This window comes from Apis cerana, linkage group LG1 (genome assembly GCF_029169275.1).
Source record: "Apis cerana isolate GH-2021 linkage group LG1, AcerK_1.0, whole genome shotgun sequence".
Taxonomy (NCBI): Eukaryota; Metazoa; Arthropoda; class Insecta; order Hymenoptera; family Apidae; genus Apis; species Apis cerana.
This window is the reverse complement of record NC_083852.1, coordinates 6,453,206-6,477,831: the sequence shown is the minus strand read 5'-3', so window position 1 is coordinate 6,477,831 and position 24,626 is coordinate 6,453,206. Positions and strand designations below refer to the sequence as shown.

The 24,626-nt window shown below is 35.6% G+C and overlaps 4 protein-coding genes across 18 annotated transcripts in view; 3 read left to right on the top strand and 1 right to left on the bottom strand.

Annotated features, from left to right (window-relative positions):
* The window catches only part of LOC107994734 (flotillin-2), a 115,763-nt gene that overhangs the window by 26,211 nt on the left and 64,926 nt on the right, over positions 1–24,626 (bottom strand). The gene's annotated exons all lie outside the window — the stretch shown is intronic.
* On the top strand, positions 108–6,796 carry LOC107994730 (glucose dehydrogenase [FAD, quinone]). 3 transcript variants are annotated; one of them, XM_062080898.1, is made up of 6 exons: positions 108–247; positions 661–743; positions 937–1,981; positions 3,466–3,710; positions 3,998–4,168; positions 4,461–6,796. In XM_062080898.1, exons 4-6 carry the CDS (start codon positions 3,515–3,517, stop codon positions 5,981–5,983), a joined length of 1,890 nt encoding a protein of 629 aa, XP_061936882.1. In that variant the 5' UTR covers positions 108–247; positions 661–743; positions 937–1,981; positions 3,466–3,514; the 3' UTR covers positions 5,984–6,796. The 3 variants fall into 3 exon arrangements, with proteins under 3 accessions (XP_061936882.1, XP_061936889.1, XP_061936894.1); XM_062080905.1 differs by lacking the exon at positions 108–247 and having other exon boundaries at positions 606–743; positions 937–1,295; positions 1,377–1,981; XM_062080910.1 differs by lacking the exons at positions 108–247; positions 661–743; positions 937–1,981 and adding an exon at positions 2,971–3,308.
* LOC107994729 (glucose dehydrogenase [FAD, quinone]-like) lies at positions 2,919–23,766 on the top strand. 7 transcript variants are annotated; one of them, XM_062080888.1, is made up of 6 exons: positions 2,919–2,930; positions 19,244–19,330; positions 20,505–20,704; positions 20,823–21,037; positions 21,437–22,616; positions 22,681–23,766. In XM_062080888.1, exons 2-6 carry the CDS (start codon positions 19,265–19,267, stop codon positions 22,949–22,951), a joined length of 1,932 nt encoding a protein of 643 aa, XP_061936872.1. In that variant the 5' UTR covers positions 2,919–2,930; positions 19,244–19,264; the 3' UTR covers positions 22,952–23,766. The 7 variants fall into 7 exon arrangements, with proteins under 7 accessions (XP_061936872.1, XP_061936876.1, XP_016907254.1 ...); XM_062080892.1 differs by lacking the exon at positions 2,919–2,930 and adding an exon at positions 15,375–15,393 and having other exon boundaries at positions 19,245–19,330; XM_017051765.3 differs by lacking the exon at positions 2,919–2,930 and adding an exon at positions 16,716–16,856 and having other exon boundaries at positions 19,245–19,330.
* LOC133666857 (glucose dehydrogenase [FAD, quinone]-like) lies at positions 6,931–8,508 on the top strand. Its single transcript, XM_062081011.1, has one exon. The coding sequence runs from the start codon at positions 7,293–7,295 to the stop codon at positions 7,701–7,703; it is 411 nt and encodes a 136-aa protein (XP_061936995.1). The 5' UTR covers positions 6,931–7,292; the 3' UTR covers positions 7,704–8,508.

Genomic DNA, 24,626 nt, shown 5'->3' with positions numbered 1-24,626 from the left:
TTTTAATTTCGCGAAAAGTGAAGCGACTTTTGTTAAAATCGAAATACGAATATATCTTTTAAAAGAATTTCAGAAATAATTTAGTAAGAAAATGTTGAAACACTGAAATTGAGAAACTCTGAACGGTAATGCGAGCGTAACAAAATGATTCAACAGACCAACTTTTCCTCAAACATTGTTTGTCACAATTCGATTTGTGATTCAACGATCGTTAAGCCCAATACATAATCGCGATGGTGTTGCAACGGTAAGTAGGACGTTCCTGTATAGAGGCCGGCGACGCCAACTCTTTTACCGTAAGCTGGATGACGTCAAGAAATAATTCCTCGAATGGGGGGCATCGCGTTCGCCATGGACGTGACGCGTATCACGTAATCCGCTATCGACGATTTTTTTTATTAACAAGAATTTTTCTATTTACTCATTTTACGACGTTTATAACCGTTATCGACGATTTTTTATCCTTATCCTTCTAAATTTAACTTTGGCCCATCAAAATTTTGATCAATTTTGACCAACTTTTAACGAATAAAAATCGAAAAGTTGTATTTATTTAAAATTGAAATTTGAGAAAATTTAAAATGTCTGAAATTTCTTGATCAATTTAAAAATTAATGGTCTAAAAATACTGTCAAAATTAATACGAATTGGTCATTTTAGGAGGAGTTCGTGTTTCGTGCACGCGTTTAGAATACGTTACAATACTGGCACACTGATTGAGAAATCTTCATTTGTATATTACGGTAATTCGAGTCCTATTTTCATTTAAAGCAAAACTAAATTACTTGTTAATGTTGAAGTATTTTCTATACCTTTTTCAGATCAAAAATTTGTTCCTATGTACCTAAATAATTCAAAAAACTACTATTGTATTCTACATTCGCCAAATATCACGACAAATATCCTTTCTTAACACCTTCTGTATCTTTTTTTCAGGTTAAAAACTCATCTCGTCTCTATCCACGTAATTTAAAAAAAGGAAAAAGAGAGAGAGAAAAAAATGGCGAAAAATAGAACACACGAAGAGGTCACGGAGAGTGATTCGTCCTCTGAATTCCACGGCACGTGTGTAAAGTTTCGTTTCTACGAGGACGGTGGAGCAGGAAGAGAACGGAGATGAAGAGAGGTCGAAGAAGAGAGAGGAAGGACCGTTATACCGCGTTCGAAAAGATTGTTAACCTGTTTGCGCTCTTCTACTACGATGACTCCATGTGAAAAGCTCTGACAAGAGCAAGGTCGTGGTCAGTGTTACACCGTACGTCAACTGGTCGCCATAACATCTTCACGTGAAATTTGTAATTATTCCCTTCGTGAGAAAATGATTCTATCGAGCGTTCATTGGAAAATTAACGAAATTTTCTTTACATTCCTCGTAGAAATTTATACCTTTTAACTGTTATCTTCGAATTTGACGAAAGAGGTAAAGGAAGTGAAGTGATGCCGATCTGTTTGTACAATTTGTGAAACTTATAGTGGAAAAATATTCGATAAGTTTCGTGATTACGATTCCCTCTTTTGGGAATGATTGGAGGAATATTGAGTCGTTGAAAATGGATCGGCTGCTCGATTGTTTGAACAGAGTAGTGGTAATTTTGGAGTGTGTTTTCTTAAAAATTTTGGACCAATACTGCTCGGGAAATTTTACAAAGAGAATAAAGTAAAATGGAAGAGGAGTCGAGTATTAATTTGTTGTCAAGAAACAACGATTGGATAACAAAAATTCAAGGAGAATTTATTAATTGTGATTGAAGAGCAAAGTTATTTCTGTTGCAAAGTTACACAAATGCTTTAATTGTTGAAAGAATGATACTCGAAGAGCTATTTCTTCATTAGATTGTAATGTACAATATTATATTATGCGAGAGATTGGTAGCAAATCAAATAAAAAGGCAGTGTCGTGATGAAAATTTCATGTATATCGATTATTTAGAAGAAAAGAAGCTTCTAGATTGTACTGCATTTGCTATCTCTTCAGAAGTAGGTGAGCAAGTATTACTTTCCTTTTCAAACATATTCAATTTCTACCAAATATAAAATTAAAAATCTAAGATATGAAAGTATAACGTTATTACAATAAAATATTCTTCCTTCTCTCATTTTTATTGCACAAAAGTTTTATTTCTTTTCGAGTTTAATTTTGCTTTTAATAGCACTATACATTAATACATATTAAAATTCAACAATAAATATTAGTAATATTTTTATTCTCTGCTAATCTAGAAATATAATTTTCGTTACAATTGACTTTTTATTGAATATAATGACATTAATTATGGCAAGAGTGCAAATAGTGGCTTTTAAATAATAAACAGTTTAGATTAGAAAATGGCACAGAAATCTAGAAAACAATAAAAAAACAAGAAAACGGGTGTGATTATCACACCCGCAGCTTATAATATAAATAATAATGATGATAGGTTGTGTAGGCTTGACCTCCTTTACATAGCACAGAACTAAAGACGAACGAATTAAATGATAGATTAGTTGTAACTGTACAATTTCAATGGAATGATTTGAAACAAATAGTACATAAAAAATTAGCAGTATAATCGTAGTGTCATTATACCATAATGGTTAAATATAATTGATTTCTCTATTGGCCATAAAACGATTAAATTTTTAATAGAATTTTCAACAATTATTCGTCGGAGATAGACAAATGGAGTAGCTGCGAAATTTTAAATTTAATTTCTTTCCTTCGACTCTTTAATTATTATTGCTTTTTTTTTTTATCTTAAAAGTAATAATTACACGGCGTTGATAAATAATCAAGAAATATTTTCAATATTTTCTCATGGATTCCTCGTAAATTGAAAATACGACAATAAAATACAATTTTATAATAAACTAAAAAAGAAAAAAAAAATTATCAAAATATTCGAATTCGAAAGAGATAAAGTTTGTCCCTTATCGAAGGAATAATTTTCGAAACGTGCTTGAATCAAGATTCGATTTGACGAAAATTGGCACAGGATCTCCCCTGCTCGCGGAATATTTCGACGATAGGATATACGTGAGGATCATCATGACCGCGATAATGGTGAATTACTTAACAACTGAAAGTTTCACGTGCCATTGATATTCCTCTCGTATCAAACCACGTGTACAACAAGCCTCTGACTTTTCTTTAATCGATTTCTACGTGGCTACGAATTCGTCTCGACAGTATCGGGACGATCGTCCACCATGGATGAACACGAGGACGTGGCTCTTTGTTCGCTGAATCGTTTGGATAAATAAAAATAAAAATTCGAAGAATTGTGACACTTATTCGAGAACATTTGGTTTCAATTTCACTTCACGTAGAGGTTGGAATATTTATTTATTCTCGATTATTAGAAATTTTTTTAAAAAATGACTACATCAAGGGAATAATTGAGAGACGGTGTTGGATTAAAAAAAATAAATTATTCCTATTTTATTTTTGATCATCGAACGATGATTTTATGAAATTTAACATTGCAGACGATTGATAAGGAGAGAGAGAAAGAGAGAGAAAGAGAGAGAGAAAGGAATGGGTATCGAGAGCGTTTTAACCGGAGGCCTGACCTCGGCATCCAGCGGACTTTCATGGTTCTTTCCGCTGCTCGCTGCAGCCCTCGTTTATTTCGAGTACGAAGTGATGGACAACGAGGCACCACCGATTAATATACCCTCTGAAGTGCTCTTGCCTGCTTATGACTTTATCGTGGTGGGAGCTGGTTCAGCAGGTACGTTGCAATCATAATTGTTGAAATAAATATAGTAAAATTTCTTTCCAAAAATCGTGTCCAAGGAGATAAGAGAATTAAACAGTGAATAGTAATTTAATTTAATTTTATTTGATGTTACTTTATATATATTCCAATATTACATAGTTCCTTTTACTTCATTTGTTTTCAATTGATGTCTAATATTCTTTCACTTTGCTCAAAATTTCACGTTCCACATATAGATCATGTTTACCGACTTTGTATCATGTAAATTTCAACCAAGATTTATTAAACTTTCACTGTAGGAGCTGTGGTGGCAAGTCGCCTGTCTGAGATAGAAAATTGGAACGTGCTCCTTCTGGAGGCTGGCGGCGACGAAACGGAAATCTCTGATATTCCTCTGCTTGCCGGGTACTTACAGCTTAGCCAACTCGATTGGCAATACAAAACTGAACCAAATGGACAGTCCTGTCTAGGTAAACAACTATCGATACCTATAATCGTTTCAAAGCAACAAATTCCATGAATTTAATAGAGTATGGATATCAAATCTCATTCCCTCTCTCCAATCTTTCATACTTTCTTTACCATGAGCTTACATGTTTAAGAAAGGAAGAAAGATGGGCAATTTTCAATTGGCAATCTGAAAAAGAACCCTAGAATTGGCTTCAAATTACTTTTATTTGTTAGAATTCATACCCACAATTCATCTGTACGCCATAACTCTTGAACATTGACCGCCTACATTCGACTAAACCGTGTCCACAGCGATGAGCAACGGCCGCTGCAACTGGCCACGGGGTAAGGTAATAGGAGGCAGCAGCGTGCTCAACTACATGCTCTACCTTCGCGGCAACAAGAAGGACTACGACATATGGGAGAGCCAAGGGAACCGGGGATGGTCGTTCAAGGACGTGCTCTACTACTTCAAGAAATCGGAGGACAATCAAAACCCTTACCTGACCAGAACACCGTACCACGCGACAGGAGGTTACCTGACCGTCCAAGAGGCACCTTGGCACACTCCTTTGGCAACTGCCTTCATTCAAGCCGGCCAAGAGATGGGATACGAGAACAGGGACATCAACGGGGAGCAGCAAACAGGTTTCATGATCGCCCAGGGAACGATCAGGGGGGGGAGTCGGTGCTCCACGTCGAAGGCGTTCCTCAGGCCTGCGAGGCTTCGCAAGAACTTGCACATCGCCATGCAATCGCACGTGACGAAAATCCTGATAGATCCAAAGTCCAAGAGGGCGTACGGGGTGGAGTTCGTCAGGGATCAGAAGATGTTCAGGATCCGTGCGAAGAAGGAGGTGATAGTCTCCGGTGGTTCCATCAACTCCCCCCAATTGCTGATGTTGTCGGGTGTCGGGCCCAGGGAGCACTTGTCCAAACACGGTATACCGGTTGTCCAGGATTTAAGGGTCGGATTCAATATGCAAGATCACGTGGGTTTGGGAGGGCTCACGTTTCTCGTCGACAAGGAGATCTCTATGGTGGAGAAGAGGTTGCACACCGTTCAAACAGTGATGCAATACGCCATCTTTGGGAACGGGCCGCTGACGGTGCTCGGCGGTGTGGAGGGTCTGGCTTTCGTCAACACCAAGTACGTGAACGCCTCTGACGACTTTCCGGATATAGAGCTCCACTTCGTGTCCGGCTCGACCAACTCTGACGGCGGCAGGCAGATAAGGAAGATCCACGGGTTGACGAAGAGGTTCTACGACACCGTGTACGGGGCCCTCAACGACATGGACGTGTGGAGCGTGATACCCATGCTTTTAAGGCCTAAAAGCAAAGGTGTGATCAAGTTACGTAGCAAGGATCCGTTCGCCCATCCGTTGATATACCCCAATTACTTCAAGGAGCCGGAGGATATCGCCACGCTGGTCGAAGGCGTTAAGATCGCCGTCGCCTTGAGCCGAACCCAAGCTTTCAGACGTTTCGGAAGCGAGGTAAATTCGAAGCAGTTTCCAGGCTGCAAGAATATCCCTGTGTACAGCGACCCGTATTGGGAGTGCATGATCAGGCACTACACGGTCACCGTTTACCATCCCGTGGGCACGTGCAAGATGGGCCCTTATTGGGACCCGGAGGCTGTCGTCGATCCCGAGCTCAGGGTTTACGGAATCAACGGGTTGAGGGTGATCGATGCGTCCATCATGCCGAATTTAGTCAGTGGGAACACGAACGCACCGGTCATCATGATCGGGGAGAAGGGTTCCGATATGATAAAGGAGTTTTGGTTGAAGAGAACGAGTAGGAGAACTGTAGCTGGTTTTGTGAAGTAATTCCTCAATGTGCACCTCTGTAGATATGAATATAGTTTGTAAATATCGATTGGACGATTATATTCTTAATGTAATTTTATTTAATATAGTCGAATTTAAGATACGATGAATTTGTAAAAAAAGAGAACATATATATATATATAGTTATATATATTGTGTTTTGATGGTGGTATAAAGTTACACAATGTTTAATGTATAATAATTTAAGCGTTGTTAGGTTTTCTTGGTAGCCTTTTTTAGTCCATGATAGTTAGTGCAAAATTTATCGAATTAATTTCATGTATTTTTTTAAATGTATTAATATTATTATTATTATTTATCGAATTACTTTTAGTTCAACAGATTTAATGCAAAATTGTTAAAAAATTTTATATTTCGAGTTAAACAATATCTGTACAAGATATGTAAATAAGAAAATGTATAATACTACATTTTATGCATCGATATTAATTTTTATTTTTTTAATATAAATATTATTAGTTTATTAATACGATACGATTAAGTATATGTACATTACTTTATGTAAATATCTCGAAAAAAATTTAAGTTTATATCGATTGTTTTCAATATCTTACATATATGTATGTTAATTTTGTTCAATTTTGCAATTGTTGCACTCGATATTCGAACGAAAAGAACAGCTGATTCAGCGACATGTAAGCAGCGGCTTACGTCTTCGCATCGGCAGTTGGTTTTCGTGGTTTGTCGTAAAATATATTGTGCGATTCAATGATTGCGTGACGTTTTGTGCAATTTTGTGGAATTATATATCTAGGTGAAGTTTAAGAATTTATTAAAAAAAAAATACTTTTATTCAAGACTGTTTATTTTTATGTTATAAAAAAAAAAAAAAGAGAAAAAAAGAAAAAGGAAGCTGTCACGTTTTACAGATAATCGTTTCTAGGTAAAACAATATTTTTTTTTTAAATATTTTTGACTTAGTCATTAGTCTAGTTTTTTAAGTAACGATTGTTTCCTACCAATTTAATTTTTGTAAAAAATATATAATGAAATATGTGTATTGAAACAAGCATTGAGATTTATCATATACTAACATTACAAAAATTTAAATAAACATTCATCGGATAAAATTAATTATTCACCACAGACATTCCACCTCGAAGATTCTAACTCCAGATCAAACGAACTTGATAAAATTGATTAAATTTCAAAAAATTCCAAATCCTCGAAATTCTTTCTCGACTCGAAAATACAATCGGGCGAATATTGGGACGAAATAAGGAAGAAGTAATCGAATAATAATTCGAGGGTGAAATAACACGATCTTGCCCTCAAAAAAAAAAAAAAAATGGCCGACGTTGGGAAAATATCTGCCATGAGAATAGCAATGTCTTACGGCCCAGAACTGAGTTTCTTGGTGCTTCTTCGTATCCTGATCGGTATGTACAGGTCGGATATCATCGACCACGAATCGAGGGTGAGGCCAACCCTGGCCCCTCAAAGTAGTTACGATTTCGTGATAGTCGGGGGTGGCTCGGCCGGCTCGGTGCTGGCCAACCGATTGTCGGAGAAGAATAATTGGACGGTGCTGCTGCTGGAGGCGGGTGCCGACGAGCCAGACTTCTCCGACGTCCCCTCGATATTCCCCGTTCTTCAACTTACCCCCATGGATTGGCAATTCAAGACGGAACCCTCGGACAATTATTGCAAAGCGATGAGAGCCCACGAGTGCAACTGGCCGCGTGGCAAGGTACCATAAACAATATCGATCACGAAATTGATTATTCACGACAAAATATATAGAAATAGGATTTTCCAAATCGTTGAAATTTTACGAATTGGAATTGAAAATTGGAGGGAATTTTTTTAGGAATTATTCACGAAGAGATTACGCTGGTATCTCGTCGTTCGAGTATGCCGAAGTATGCCAGATTATGTAATTCGCACGCGCCAAGTGAAAATAGAAAGTTATTCTAATTAAGAAAGTAGATACGCGTCTAATTTGTGAGATAATACTCTTAGACCCAGATGAAAACAAATCTTATTCCGATTCGAATGATTCGTACATTAAAAATCACCGATTAATAAGATTCTTCAAACAAATCATTTAATAATACACCCTCGAAAGGATAAAGAATCGTTTAAATCATTCAAACAAGAGAATCACACTCTGTCAGCAATCGAATATTCCAACAAATTATTCATCTATACATCCAGGTGCTGGGTGGAAGTAGCGTATTGAACGTGATGCTGTACGTTCGTGGGAACAAAAAGGATTACGATAACTGGGAGAGGATGGGCAACAAAGGATGGAGTTACGAGAACGTGCTACCCTACTTCAAGAAATCGGAGGACATGAGGATCGAGGAGTATCGAGACTCGCCTTACCACCAGACAGGTGGACACCTGACCGTCGAATACTTCCATTATCGGTTGTCCATCATCGATCATCTGATGAAAGCAGGGGCGGAGATGGGGTACGACATCGTCGACGTAAATGGAGCGAGGCAAACCGGGTTCACCTATTCCCACGGAACACTGAGGAATGGATTGAGATGCAGCGCCGCCAAAGCCTTCCTTCGATCCATCTCGAGAAGGAGAAATCTTCATATCAGCACGAAATCGATGGTGGAGAAGATTTTGGTGAGACAAGGCAAGTTGCATTTTTTTCTGAATAATTTTTTCCATACCAATTCTTATCTAATTGTTAAATTGAATTAAAAGGTAGATAAGGTAGATATACATAATCTTTTGGTATAAATTTCTCAACAATTTGAGAGAACGTTCATCTTGTGTGAATTTTTATATTTCTTATCTAATTGTTAAATTAAATTAAAAGGTATACATAAAGAATCTTTTGGTATAAATTTTTCAACAAATGAATCAGATTTAAGAAGCCATATATTACTTTAGTAACAATTTGAAAACATTCATCTTGTACGAATTTTTATACCAATTCTTATCTAATTGTTAAATTAAATTAAAAGGTATACATAAAGAATCTTTTGGTATAAATTTTTCAACAAATGAATCAGATTTAAGAAGCCATATAATAATTTGAGAACGTTGTTGTCCATCTTGTATGAATTTTTATATTTCTTATCTAATTGTTAAATTAAATTAAAAGATATACATAAAGAATCTTTTGGTATAAATTTCTCAATAAATAAATCAGAAGAAATATATTATTTTAGTAACAATTTGAGAGAACGTTCATCTTGTATGAATTTTTATATTTCTTATCTAATTGTTAAATTAAATTAAAAAATATACATAAAAAATTTTTTGGTATAAATTTTTCAAGAAATGAATCAGATTTAAGAAGCAATATAATAATTTGAGAACGTTGTTGTCCATCTTGTATGAATTTTTATATTTCTTATCTAATTGTTAAATTAAATTAAAAGATATACATAAAGAATCTTTTGGTATAAATTTTTCAACAAATGAATCAGATTTAAGAAGCAATATACTACTTTAGTAACAATTTGAGAACGTTTATCTTGTACAATTTTTATATTTCTTATCTAATTGTTAAATTAAATTAAAAAATATACATAAAAAATTTTTTGGTATAAATTTTTCAATAAATAAATCAGAAGCAATATATTACTTTAATAACAATTTGAGAACGTTCATCTTGTACGAATTTTTATACTTCTTATCTAATTGTTAAATTAAATCAGATTTAACAAACAATATATATATATTACTTTAGTAACAATTTTGAGAATATTGTTTTTTTGAGATCAAAGTTTCGGTAAGAAAAAATGTGTATAATCAACAAGCTCCAGTCATAAAGAATTTTCTTTTTATCCTTTCAACTTGTTTCAGATCCTGAAACAAGTGAAAGCGGTAAGAGATACATTGTTACGTTATTAACTTATAACGTTCATTTCTGTAGACTTGTTCTGAAACTGGGAAGAAGGAAAAGGAAAAGAAAAAAAAGAAAAAGGGAAAAGGTGTGCGATTCTTTTTCCAGATGGAGGGAAGAAGAGGGCGTACGGCGTTCAGTTTCGAGTAGGGAACTCGCGTCGAATCGTGAGGGCAAATAGGGAGGTGATAGTGTCGGCAGGCGCGATACAATCGCCGCAGTTGTTGATGGTGTCGGGGATCGGGCCGAAGGAGCATTTGAGAGAGCTGAACATCTCCGTGGTCCGCGATGCGGCTGGAGTGGGCAGCAATCTTCAGGATCACGTGGCCATAGGTGGAATGAACTACTTGGTGAGCAAACCGGCGAATCTCACACGATCGTTCACCTTCAACTTGATAAAGACGATCAACGCCCACTCGCTCAGATTGTTCGCCAGAAATCATAGCGGACCGATGTACTCCGTTAATGTTGCCGAGGGCATGGCCTTCATCAATACCAAGTGAGTATTGTGCTTCTCCGCGGATTTTAAGAAGAAAAAAAGGAAGAGAGGAATACGTGATATCGGTATTCAGTTTAGATTATGGGTTTCAGTTTAGATATTTAAAATGAATATTTCTGGCTATTAAATTTTTGGAAATTTGGTATTTTGATTATGATTTTTATGAATATTTCTAGCTATTAAATTTTTGGAAATTTGATATTTGATTGGATTACAATTTTTATGAATATTTTTGGCTATTAAATTTTTGAAAATTTGGTATTTTGATTATGATTTTTATGAATATTTCTAGCTATTAAATTTTTAAAAATTTTGTATTTGATTGGATTATGATTTTTATGAATATTTCTAGCTATTAAATTTTTGAAAATTTTGTATTTGATTGGATTATGATTTTTATGAATATTTCTAGCTATTAAATTTTTGAAAATTTGGTATTTTGATTATGATTTTTATGAATATTTCTAGCTATTAAATTTTTAAAAATTTTGTATTTGATTGGACTTTTATGAATATTTCTGGCTATTAAATTTTTGAAAATTTTATGATTTTTATGAATATTTCTAGCTATTAAATTTTTGAAAATTTCGTATTTGATTGGATTATGACTTTTATGAATATTTCTGGCTATTAAATTTTATGATTTTTATGAATATTTCTAGCTATTAAATTTTTGAAAATTTCATATTTGATTATGACTTTTATGAATATTTCTGGCTATTAAATTTTTGGAAATTTGCTATTTAATTGGATTATGACTTTTATGAATATTTGATAAAGAAGAATATACGATGTTTGGTTGTTTGTCAATTTTGTTGAAATTAGAATATTTAAGAGGAACAATTTTAATAAAAGTGTATATAAGTTTATAGATTAGACATATTGTGTTGCATCTTTTTAGATTCTCTCAGTTTCAGAATTTTCGAATGCATCCTCTTTTCTATCCCCCTTTCCAAGAGAAACTTAAAATTTCCAAGAGAAATAGGATAGATACAGAGTCTTACTAGATAAAATCCTAGAGATCTCAGAATTTTGCCATATAAATGTGATAAACATGTACAATCAATATTATAATTCCAGACTTTAATTCTACGATTAAAAAAAATTGAACATACTGATTGAAAATAATCCTTTTATTATAATCGACATTGCGTTCCAGATATGCGAACGAATCGGCAGATTATCCCGACATACAATTGTTCCTCTCCTCCATGGCCGACAACACGGACGGTGGACTGTTTGGGAAGCGAGACTGCAACGTAATGGACAACTTTTACGAACGTTTATACGAGAATATATTATACCAAGACTCGTACATGATCATGCCGTTGCTGCTCAGGCCAAAAAGCAGAGGATACGTCAAGCTTCGAACCAGATTCATCAACGATCAACCGATCATAGTTCCAAACTACTTCGACGACCCGCACGATCTCGATGTTTTGGTAATAAAACGAATTGACGATTGAGTAAATAACATATAATCAGTGTCGATGATCCGATTTCATCCCGCTTTTGTTAATTGAATCTTTTAGAAATTTGGATAAATTAACAGGTATAGGATTACTTTCTGATAATATCGTCAAACTTCTTTAATTGAACCGCAGGCGGAGGGGGCAAAGTTCATCCACGACATGAGCAAAACAGCAACGATGAAACGATTGAGAGCCCGGCCAAATCCCAACAAACTTTCCGAATGTTCCTCGTTCGAGTACCCGTCGATCGATTACTGGCGTTGCTACGCCAGATATTACACGATGACCATTTACCACCCGTGCGGCACGTGTAAAATGGGGCCGGCTAGTGACAAAATGGCGGTGGTCGACGCGAGGCTGAGGGTGCACGGTATCGGGGGATTGCGAGTGATCGACGCCTCCATCATGCCCACGATTGTTTCTGGAAATACCAACGCGCCGACCATCATGATCGCGGAGAAGGCCGCCGATATGATTAAGGAGGACTGGGGAGTTCAAAGAATTCCCTAGGATATTTCGAAGGAGGAATCGATCGAAAACTTTTGAAATTTTATTATGAATAGATTGATAACAGAAATGATATCAGGATTGTTGAGGGATTTGATAAATCGAAATTCCCTAGGATATTTCGAAGAAGGAATCGATCAACCTTGATCGAAAACTTTTGAAATTTTATCACGAATAGAGGAGAAAATTTTATAATTCTATTATCAATGATATCACGATTGTTGAGAGATTTGATAAATCGAAATTCCCTAGGATATTTCGAAGAAGGAATTGATCAACCTTGATCGAAAACTTTTGAAATTTTATCACGAATAGAGGAGCAAATTTTGTGATTCAATTATCAATGATATCACGATTGTTGAGAGATTTGATAAATCGAAATTCCCTAGGATATTTCGAAGAAGGAATTGATCGAAAACTTTTGAAATTTTATTGAATGAACAGAGGAATAAATTTTATGTTAAATTTGATAAATCGAAATTCCCTAAGATTTTTCGAAGAAGGAATTGATCGAAAACTTTTGAAATTTTATTGAATGAACAGAGGAGCAAATTTTATAATTCTATTATCAATGATATCACGATTGTTGAAGGATTTGATAAATCGAAATTCCCTAGGATATTTCGAAGAAGGAATTGATCGAAAACTTTTGAAATTTTATCACGAATAAAAGAGCAAATTTTGTGATTCAATTATCAATGATATCACGATTGTTGAGGGATTTGATAAATCGAAATTCCCTAGGATCTTTTGAAAGAGTGACAATTTTGGATTTGATTGTTGGCGAAAAAAATTGATCGTCGTATAAAATCGAGATTTATTAGGATAAGTTTAACAAGATAATATTAATATTGTAAATAATGATGATAATTGACGTTAACTCTAATTATTAACGTTATAGTTTATTGATTAAATAAAAAATTCTTTTTTGAATTGAAAACAAAATCGTTTTACATCTGTACCATTGTTCTTCCGACAATAGTTACATTTTACATACACAGATGGTTAGTGAAAGGAAAGAAAGTAGGAAGAAAGGAACGAAGCCACCGATTTTTTTTCTAAAATAATATATATATATATATATATATATATATATATATATATAGTTCATTTACATACACGTGTATTTCTCGACTCAATTTATTTAACAACCATCGAGCACGTTTAGCTGACTTGCAATTATTTACTTCCTATTCATTTGTTTCACGATCAGAATTTCATTATAATATCATTATACCAATTTCAATAATTAGTCGATCGACGAGATAAATTAAATTCTTACATCAATCACCGACAATTGAAAGTTCCCATGACGATGCATTATTCTATTTCTTGAACTTTTTGTGTGTTATAATTGACGCAAAAAAAAAAAAAAAAGGAAAAAAAGAAGAAGAAGAAGAAGAAAAATCGAGACGAATAAACAACTTTTCTCTTATTTTTGAAATGAAAAGAAAAACAAAAAAAAAATGTAAATCGTAATTGCGTAAAAAGAAAAGGAGTAGAATCCCGAACTGTTGCAATTTTTCGAGCCTCCGCGATTTTTAGGTATTCCTTCATGCGAGAAAGCGAGATGGAAGATAAGCCTTTGTTAATAGGGAATTTGCTTAAAATAAAATAATAGAACCATGAAAAATTAGGAAATAAATCGAGAGAGATGAATCACATCGAATTCGAAATCGTAACACATTTCTTATTCGAAGGAAATGAAAGAAGACGATCGTTGAGGAATAAATCGAAATTCCCTAGCATAATTTAGAGGAAGGAATTCGATTCAACGAAGAGTTTTGAAATTTTATTTTGTGAACATATTTGATGCAGCACATTTCGAAAACTCTGCACGAGCTTTAGTGAATTTTTTTCAGAAAAAAAAACCGAAGAAAATTAAAAATAAGGATACGATTGATGGATAATTTTTTAATTAAAATTATCTTCACGGAGATGATATCGATAATAACGGAACGTAACGAGAGGATGCAACTATTGCAACAATTATTTCAAGGAGAAACGAGTCGAAATTCGATAAAAGATTATCGAGAAAATATTATCTCTGCAAATATAAATTTCAATCCATTCATAATTTTACAAATTTCCCCTTAAACTTCGATCAAAGAGATACGAATCAAAAAAAAAGCAACAAAATCAGCAAATCCTCTCCCTTCACTGGAAATAGAATTCACTTCACCAAGCAAAACGATTCTTCCACCTGTTGAAACCTCCATAATGGTCCCTACTACATCACGTTTCACAAGCGCAACGGATTCAACTTTCCTCCGTGTGCTCCGTGAAAACAATTTTCCAACGGTGAGCCCGCTCAATTAAGGTCCCACTTTCGACAGAACAGAATCGGGCGAGAGTGAAACCTCTCGATTCAGTGGTTCGAGTGTTCGATTCCGAACGAGGAAGTTTTGCGAGCTGTTCTCTTTTCCCTCCTGAAATTCGATTTCGAATAATTCGATCGGCAATTAGCCTCGGTTCAGATCGTTTTCGGCGCGAATTTTGAAATCTCGTAACGACAGTGTTGATTGGAAGGATATATATATATATACATATTTCTTTTTCTATTATCCCGAAAATACGGATTACGTTAATAATAATAATAATTTGAAAGGTGAACGCGTGTATCTAATAAAAATCCTTTTGCATTTTATTCGACAATCATTTTCGAACGATGTGACGTGCGTAATAGGGAATGTAAATCGTAAGTGATTTTATTAAAATTCTTTCATCTTCCTTTCTCAAACTATAATTTCACAAATTCGATCGATCTATACTTGGAATCGTGATCGAGGGACATTGGAGCAAGTTTTTTTCAAAATCCCATCTATAGAAGGGGATTATAACAGTAGATAGATAATAACGGAGGATAATAGTTTTTACAAAAGCGGATATTTGAGAAGATAGATTGTTTTTTCTCTTTTCATTCGCATTCTCTGGATGCACGGAATTCGCTGCCTCGGAAAATAATCCGAAATCGTATCGGATTGGAAAGGCGGAAGTGAAGACATGTGATCGGCGAAAAAATTGAAAACAAGAGGGTGATCGAGGAGAGGATTAAAAAAAAAAAAAAATGAGGAGGATCGGAGGAGCACGAAACTGGGTAAGAATTTTCGAATAGGAGTAAAAATTTATTTAATTGTTCGATCATAAAATAATATCTTTCTCTCTTACTCTTTAAAATATTTCTTGGATTTATTGGGAAATTCGAGTCAAAAAAAAAAATAAAGATTAATGTTAAAGATTGGATTTTGAAGTGGCATTTAAATTTTTTTCCTTCCATTTCATATTAATAGCTTTATTCACAGATAAATATCGCGAGTGAAACGATAAAGGTACTCGAACATGTAATCGTTTAATGAATTGGCAATATTCTATCAATTGTACGATACACAATTAACAATATCTGGTGGAATATATTACACGTATTATTTGTAATAAATATAAATTTCCATTCCATTATTTCTCGAAACGAAGAAAGGATCGCCGTTTTCCGACGAAATTCTCTCGCTTTCTCTTCCAGCAAAAAAAAAAAAAAAAATAAAAAAAAAAAGCAAAGACAATTTTTCCGCAGTGAAAAATTCCGATGGAAATTCTTTTTTACCGATCGAGTCAATATCGTCGAAAGAATTCATCGCGCGGGGAGGAAAGAAGAAAAATTCGTCGATTTCTCGGATTTTCCCCTAGATAATTCTTATTATTAATATCTCAATCGTCACAGGAGTATACGTATTCACGACGATAAGATTTATAAACTCAATAAGTTTTCTCTATTGATAAATCGTAAAAATAAATAATACGTGCAAGGATTCTCGTATTGATAAGAAGAAGAAAAAAAAAAGAAAGAAAGAAAGAAAGAAAGAAAGAAAGAAGCAGAAACAGATACAGAATGTTCAGAATGAATCGTAGATTTTTAATCAACGAGATACACAAGGATACGTGTGAAAATGTACAGTTTATCTCCCACGATTAAATCGCATATGGCGTACACGTGTGCGGAGGGAAAAAAAGTCGAACATGAGAAAAATATTTGTAAACGGCTTAAAATAATAAAGAGGAACGAGAGGAAAAGATTTCTTAAATTTCTTAAATTTTACGGATATTTTAATAGTGACAATAATACCGATAAAAAAAAAAAAGAAATTACTATTTTGAATCAGATCTATGAACTTTTTACTCGAACGAAAAAAAAAAAAAAAAGAAAAATTCGAAGAAACAAACTGATCGAACAACGACGGAGAGTAAAAAATGATAAAGAGAGAAAGAAGGTGACGTATATACGTTTGACCGTAAAACCATCTACTTATCTATACGATCTTGCACGACGTTTGACACGTAATTGATATCATCGATCTCTTCGCACAAGTGGTCCCTTTAATCTCTAATTGTTTTGTAATTCGTTCGGGGAAAAAAAAAGAAAAGAAGAAGGAGAAAAAATCGATATCATTATCAAATTTTTATCAACCAATTCATGAAACCGCATATAAACGACGGGAGAAACCAACTCCAAGTTTGGTTTTTCGAGAATATCGAGGAGTGAAACTTTTCTTTTTCTGATTTTCGAAGGTACGTGAAGGTAATTGCAACAGATTATAATTACAAATTTTTCCTCGCCATTTCTTCAAGTTTTCACTAATTCGTATTCGCGAGCAAGAATGAGAATAAGAAACGCGACGAGCAAATAGAGCCGAGTCGTCGAATATTTCCGAAAGGATCCGTCCAAACACGTGACTCATTCGCTCCTCGAAAGAAAGACCTCCTCTCCCCCTCCCCCTCCCACCAACTGCGCATAATATAACGGCGTTTCGTCCTCTTTCGCCTTTTTAACCAGAAAACCAGATCCTCGAAGCTAAGTCAAACTGCCGAATAACTCGCTCATATATCTCCTCCAATAATCCTCGCCAATCCTCTCGTTTATTACACCGAGACGTGCTCCTCTCTTTACGGAGAAGGGATTAAATATCAGAATATTAGAATTATATATCTGTTTCTTTTCGAGTGTTTCACGGAATTGGTTTTGACCATCCCAAATCTCGAGGAATTAATCTCGAGCATCCTCCCACTCAACGGTTGATAAACCCGCCCACTCAACAACTCTTTCCTTTTCCTTTTTCAACTTGTCAATATTCGCCCAATTTCCATTCTTTTATAAATAAAAAGAATGACCCCTCCTCCTCGAATTTCGAACCTCCACCCCCCCCCAAAATTCTCCGCGTGTTCTCCGTGACGTCAGCTCGTTCTTTCTCCGGAAGAGAAGCGAGCCTCCCTTCCCGGCCCGGGTTCGAAGAGGCCAAAGAGCTCGTTAATTAGCGGCGTCTAGTGCGGCCGTGGACGCGGCTCCCGCCGCAACGCGTGGAAAAACGTACGGATGGACGGATGGATCGAGCTTTCACGTGGCGCAGCCTCGGCTCATCTCGGGTGAGTCCCTGTTTCTGAGTGGCGATCGAAAAGAGGAAATCCATCCGTCACTGTGCGTGTGTGTGTGTGTGCGGGGCTTGCCCAAATGTCTCTCTGCATCCAGAGACGACGACGAGCCACTTAACAGGCCGCCACCTCCTCTCTCGATCGATCGATCTCCTCCTCTTCGACGACTACTCTTCTTGTGCAGGTTGGTTGTTAAAAAACGTTTTCGAAACGGAAATTTATTTCATTGTATCGAGACGTGCTCTCCTTTCAGGGAGAAGGGATCAAGTGTTTGTTTATTTTCGAGAGAGGAGAATTTTTTCTTTTTTTAAGTAGGAAGTTTCTTTTTGGGGTTGAAATTTTAGTCGAGTTTTTCGTTTTTCCTGTCTCTTCTTTTGATTCACTTTCAGGGAGAAAGAGGTTATTTGGTTTTTTAATTTTGGATTTGGTTTTTTTTTTTGGATGGCTATTGAATTTACGCAAGTGACAGATAGAAATATATTTGTAATAATAACTAAAGCGATAACGTGCACGTGGATTTAATTTTAATTTGAAGATTGAATGGGATTGTTGAACATCGTAGTGAAAGGAAAACTGAATGGATATATGTATATATATATATATATATTTGTGAGTATCGATAGAATAAATCAAAAGGAATATTTTCTTTAAAACAACGATTCTCTTAAGAAATAAATTTTTTCATTAATTTTCTGATACATCGAAGCTCGTAACAATTCCTAATTTAAAAAAAAAAAAAAAAAGGAATATATTTCGTATCGTGGAATTAAAAAATAAGAAACGCGTGATTTTCTCCCGATTATTTCGAATATCCTGCAATACAATTGTAGATTAAAAATTAAATTTTCGAGTTATAAAAATCGAATATATAATTATTCGGACGATTAACAATTCGAGAAGGAATGCACAAATTGTGGGAAACGATCATTTTGTTCGAAACAATCATCCGAGAAACGTTAAACGAAATAAAAAAAAAGAAAAAAAGAAAAAAAGAAAAAAAAAAATTCACTTTCAAATCCCATATATCATTCCTCTCTTATAAAAGCAAATTCCCCGGACTTTCGAAAGTCTGTTTCCAACGATTTTGCACGATCCAAGACAGGGTTAATTGCTCTCTTCAAGACTGACAAGACTTTCACGCATAAAGCATCACGAATTGTAGAGCGTGAAACCAACTTTGTGATTCATCTAAACGCGTGTTATCTGTTATCAAGGAAGGGCTCTAATCTAATTTATTCAGAAATTGGACGTATGCTCGACAATATTTATATGTTTTATGTACGATCAATCGTCGAATGTCGTTCAAAAACAGATAATTTTTCTAAAAAAATTTTCTATCCATCGCTTCGTAATCTCGAGATTTCACAAATTGCAAGTTTGTTCAATTTGGAAGAACTACGTTTGCATCATTATAGTTGGGAAATTATCGCGCAATCCAAGTTTTCCAATTATCATCGAATCCCAACTTTCATTAAAAAAGAAAAAAAAAATGTACTCGATTTGCTTAATCGATCTTGTATCTGTTCGCAGGTGATCCTTAATCGAACAAAATGAGATTCTACATCCTGCTCTCGTTCCTGCTGCGATTGGCGTTCGCGTTTCGACTACCGTTTCAGGTAAATAAAATCGATCGATCGATCAAGATATTTATCATCCATGCGGGAAAAAATTCCAATTTGTTGACGGCGATAAATGACGTGAAATTATTGCCACGCTTTAATGGATAATGATAGGAGTTTGAATGATGCGTGTTGAATTGTTCGAAAAATTTTTCCGGATTTTCTTTGAGAAAAAATTGGTAAAAATGGTACTGCTTGTAATTTTCCCCTTTTCTTTTTCTTTCGTATTGATGTAATATATGTATTATTTACTCACATTAATTTTAATTTCATTTCTTTTCGTATGAATTTTATTTTAATTTTTTCAGATTTCTTTGAGAAAAAATTGGCAAAATTGGTAAAAAATGATACTGCTTGTAATGGCTTGTAATTTTCTTTTAACGAATATTATTTATTCACATTGATTTTAATGCCATTCTTTTCGTTTGAATTTTTTCAGATTTTTTTAAGAAAAAATTGGCAAAATTGGTAAAAAATGGTACTTGTAATTTTCTTTTACCGAATATGTATTATTTATTCACATTGACTTTAATTTCATTTCTTTTCGTATGAATTTTATTTTAATTTTTTCAGATTTCTTTGAGAAAAAAAAATTGGCAAAATTGGTAAAAAATGATGTAATTTTCCCTTTTTCCTTTAATATGTAACATTCGTGTGAAAAACTTATACTCATTCACACCAATTTGATTTTAATTAACCCATTTAAGTTTATGTTAATTGGTTTAACAATCGTATATATTATATCGTAACAATTAAATTTTCATTCGTTTTAACTTCATTAAAATGATTATTATCCAGAGATTAAAGTTGATTACAATTTGAAGGAATTTATATACACATTTATATAATTTATTTTTCCTTTAAAGAAACAAATTAATTGCTTTGAACTTGCATCATCGTGTTGTTGCAATTCGAGTCAAGGTGGTGAGCTTAACTCTCAACCGTTACGAAAAAATAACTCGCGAGATAATAAACTAGGAGCCAGCCCGTTGTTTCGTATCCCAACGCAATATTCAATAACATAAAAATTCATTCCTTCGTCTAATCTCCTCCTCCTCTAATTTTAAAAATTTTTTAAATTAATTAATTCCAAAAATAACATAGACATAAGATTAAACATCTGAAACGTCCACACGAGAAATAATTTATCGTTACACATCTGGTTAATCAGTTTCAAATCAACCAGTTGGACAACAACAACAACGGAACATCATGTTGCTCGTGCAACTCCTTCAAAGACACGTCTTACATGGCATCAACTTGCGGCGTGAAGACATCTTTTATGAGCTTGGTCGAGAAAGTTATCGCCTCTACTTGCGATATCGCTAATCCTTGCAACAGGCTTGGCAGCGAGGAGGTGCCCAATGAATGGTAAATAAATTTATTTCCTCCACTTCCAAATTATTTTTTCCATCAAATTAATATGTAACACACACACACACACACATATATATAATTCTAATTAATTCTTCGTATGGCGAGAATACAGGTTCGATTTTATCGTGGTTGGAGCAGGAGTGGCCGGACCTGTAATTGCCAGGAGATTAAGCGACAATCCATGGTGGAGGGTTCTGCTGATCGAAGCCGGGCCGGAAGAGCCCTCGATGACTTCGATCCCCGGACTCGCCGTCCACGCGGTCAACTCGACGTTGGATTGGAGATTCAAAACAGAGCCCACCGAACCCCACCCCACGGCCTGTTTAGGTGAATTAATTGCATTGGGAAAAATAGATCGTTGACAACAAGCATAACTCGAATTAATTATTCGCGCGATCGTAGTTAGAGATAATTTATCGCTCGAAACGTAATAACAATTATAGCGGGTGATCGAGTAAAATAATTAAAAATTTCGAATAAAGTTACTTGAAGCGATTGGTCGATTAACACGCTCAAATTTTATTCCTAGCTATTGTATATAATCACAATTATTAACTCTTCGATATTCTGTGTCGAACGGCCATTCTCTTACGTATCATAATTTACTTCTAGATGGGCAAAATTTAACAGTTAAAGTTGCTTGGAGTAAATTTCGAAACGCATATACGATAATAAGCGAACTAACTATAAATTTTATATATAAATATTTACTCGTTTCCCAATAAGAAAACGACGGAGTGTGCTCGTGGCCACGCGGAAAAATGATGTCAGGCACGGCGGGTATGTACGGGATGATGTACAGCAGGGGACATCCGGAAGTGTACGACGGTTGGGCGCGTGGTGGCGCCACCGGCTGGTCGTACGACGAGGTGACGCACTACTTCGAACGTGCCGAGGACCCGATCGATCAATCTATATTATCCGACAAGCCGAGGACCGTACCCGTCCCCGGCCCCATGAAGATCCAATTCTATCCCGACAAACCGGCGTTCGCCGACGAGATTCTGAAAGCTGCATCCGAGCTCGGTTACAGAACGTCGAAATTGAAGGAGTACACGCAGACGGGTTTCATGATCGCCCCGATGACGACCGACAACGGCGTGAGAGGGACGGCGACGAGGAATTACCTCAGGCCGGTCCACGGTAGGGGAAACCTGAGAGTGTTGATAAACGCCCACGTGACCAAGGTGCTGATGGACTGGCAGGGGAAGGCGTACGGCGTGGAACTGGTGGACAAGGACGGGTATAAGAGGATAGCGAAGGCGAACAAGGAGGTGATCCTGACGGGGGGGGCGATCGGGTCGGCCCACATCCTGTTGAATTCTGGGATAGGGCCCAAGGACCAGTTGACCAAATTGGGGCTGCACGTGGTCAAGGATCTGCCCGTGGGCAAGAATCTTCACAACCACGTGTCGATCGCCGTCCCATTCAGCATCAAGGACACGGCTTACGAGGCGATGACGATGAACAGCGTGAACGAGTATCTGGAGACCAGGACCGGGCCCATGACGAGCACTGGGCTGACCCAGGTCACGGCTTTCTTCGAGAGCAGTTACGCGGTCACGGGTATCCCCGACATCCAGGTGTTCTTCGACGGATTCGCGCCCAGGTGCCCGAGGACGGGGCTCGAGTTCGAGTGCTTGAACGGGGCGCTCGGCCTGTGCCCGGAAAGGAGGCAGATCACTGTCAGGCCCACGGCCCTCACGGCGGCGAGCAAAGGCTACTTGAAACTACGCTCGAGCGACCCGTTGGACCCGCCCCTTATTTATCCTAATTATTTCGTCGACACGAAAGACCTGAAGGTATTGATCGAGGGGATCAAGAAATCCATACAGCTCGTCGACACCCAGGCCCTCAAGCAATGGGACTTCAGACTCGACACCGTCGTCCATCCATTATGCACGGAGTAAGCGATTAACCTCTCAATCTCCATTTCGACACGTTGCGATTTTTTTCTTCTTCTTTCGCAGTTACCACTTCGGCAGCGACGCGTATTGGGAGTGTTACGTGAGAGCGGCGACCGGACCCGAGAACCATCAATCGGGTACGTGCAAGATGGGAGCGTACGACGATCCAACAGCCGTCGTGGATCCCGAACTTCGCGTGCGCGGCGTGTCGAATCTCAGAGTGGCGGATGCGTCCGTGTTTCCTCTCGTGCCAAATGGCAACCCTGTCGCCGCCATCTTGATGGTCGCGGAGAAAGCCGCAGACATGATCACGCACACGTGGTCCAAGATATAAGTTTCTAGGGAATTGTGATGCAGAGGGCGCTGCTCGTCACACGAATTTCGCGTTGTTTTGAAATTCAATCCGACCAATGAATCATGGGTATTTTCTATCTCTCGCGGATCCCATTAATTGGAACGGTTAGTCTGGTTACGAATGTTTGAATTTAAATTTATGTTATCGGTCTGGAATATCAATTTTGGAATAAAATTCTAAATTTTAAATACATAAGTTTAAAACAGGTTTATCTTATCTACGGATAAAATTGTTCCTAATAGCTTTTCAAAATGAATTTGTAATATATTCGTTCGTTTATAACATTCCGTTATTTCTTTTAATTATTTCGAAATACGTAGTGGCACGAAAAAAAGAAGAGATAAGTATTATAGGGACACTGAACGATAGAGATCAAAAAAACACTTAGAATTGTATATATATATATATATATTTTTTTTTTTCGATATTTTCCATTTTTCAACGTCGATCATTCTATTTCGAAAATTCTAGGAATTTTTCTTAGGCGATTCATGGAGCGTTTGATAAAAAGCAAAACGTTTCTTTAGACTTTGAATTATTCAGAGTAAAAATGACATCTTGGCCTATATTATTACATAATGTAATTGTTAGAACGTGTTTCTTTGAATTCTTAAACTTTATGATCTCGAAGAAAGATAAACTTTCGTTAACATATGAACTGCTCTCGATCGTTTGAAATAGAATTTTTTTTTAAATTTATTTCATAATAAACAACGTTCGATATATAACTCCATTCTGACGAATTGGAGTCGACACATTGTTTTAATAAAAATTGTTTTTTCAAACACGATAAATTATTCCTAATTATTTTATTATATCGTATTTGTTGAGCCTGTTATTATCGTCTATTATTCAATCTACGAATTTAAAATGAATATATTTTTTTTCTCCTCTTCGATTATCTTTGTGAGTTTCGTATTTTATAGTACATTTTGAAATCATGGAAAGAATTAAAATAAAATCGCATCGATGACAATGATGAGATATTATATATTTATATCTGTTCAATGTTTTTTTTTTTTTTTTAAATACTTTATATATCTTTTTATAGTCCGATTTTAGTGATAATTTTATTCCATCCAGTCAAAGAATATACATTTATAAAAGTAAACACGAGATATCCAATTGCACTTCCAGGAAGTAGTTATGCATTCAATAAAATATTAAAAATACGCGTTAATATATGACCTTGTTTTTACATCGTATCTCGTCTTGTACTATTTTTCCCGTTTATAAATATAATGTAATTAAATATTAAGTCACTTTTGCGAGGAGAAACACGAGATCGGATCAATGTAAATAGTATCAGGTATTAAATAATATTACATTAATCCATATAGCATTACAAGTACGTTAAATTAATCTAGTTCTAACAATTCTCCATTTTTTTCTTCTTTTTTTTTTTTTACACAAATTGACAATTATTTGACAATCGACAACGATATTAAGATATCCTTCATTATCATGGATACCTTGAATATACATTGAGAAAATAAAATAAATAAATAAATAAATTACGAAGAATTTTTCTCCCTTTTTTATGCGCAAAATCCATATTTTTCAAAAAATATTTTTTTTTTCTTCGAATAGTTTTTACTTAAAATTTTAATTAAATTTAAATTTTCACGAATCGCTCCATCGATAAGCGAATATT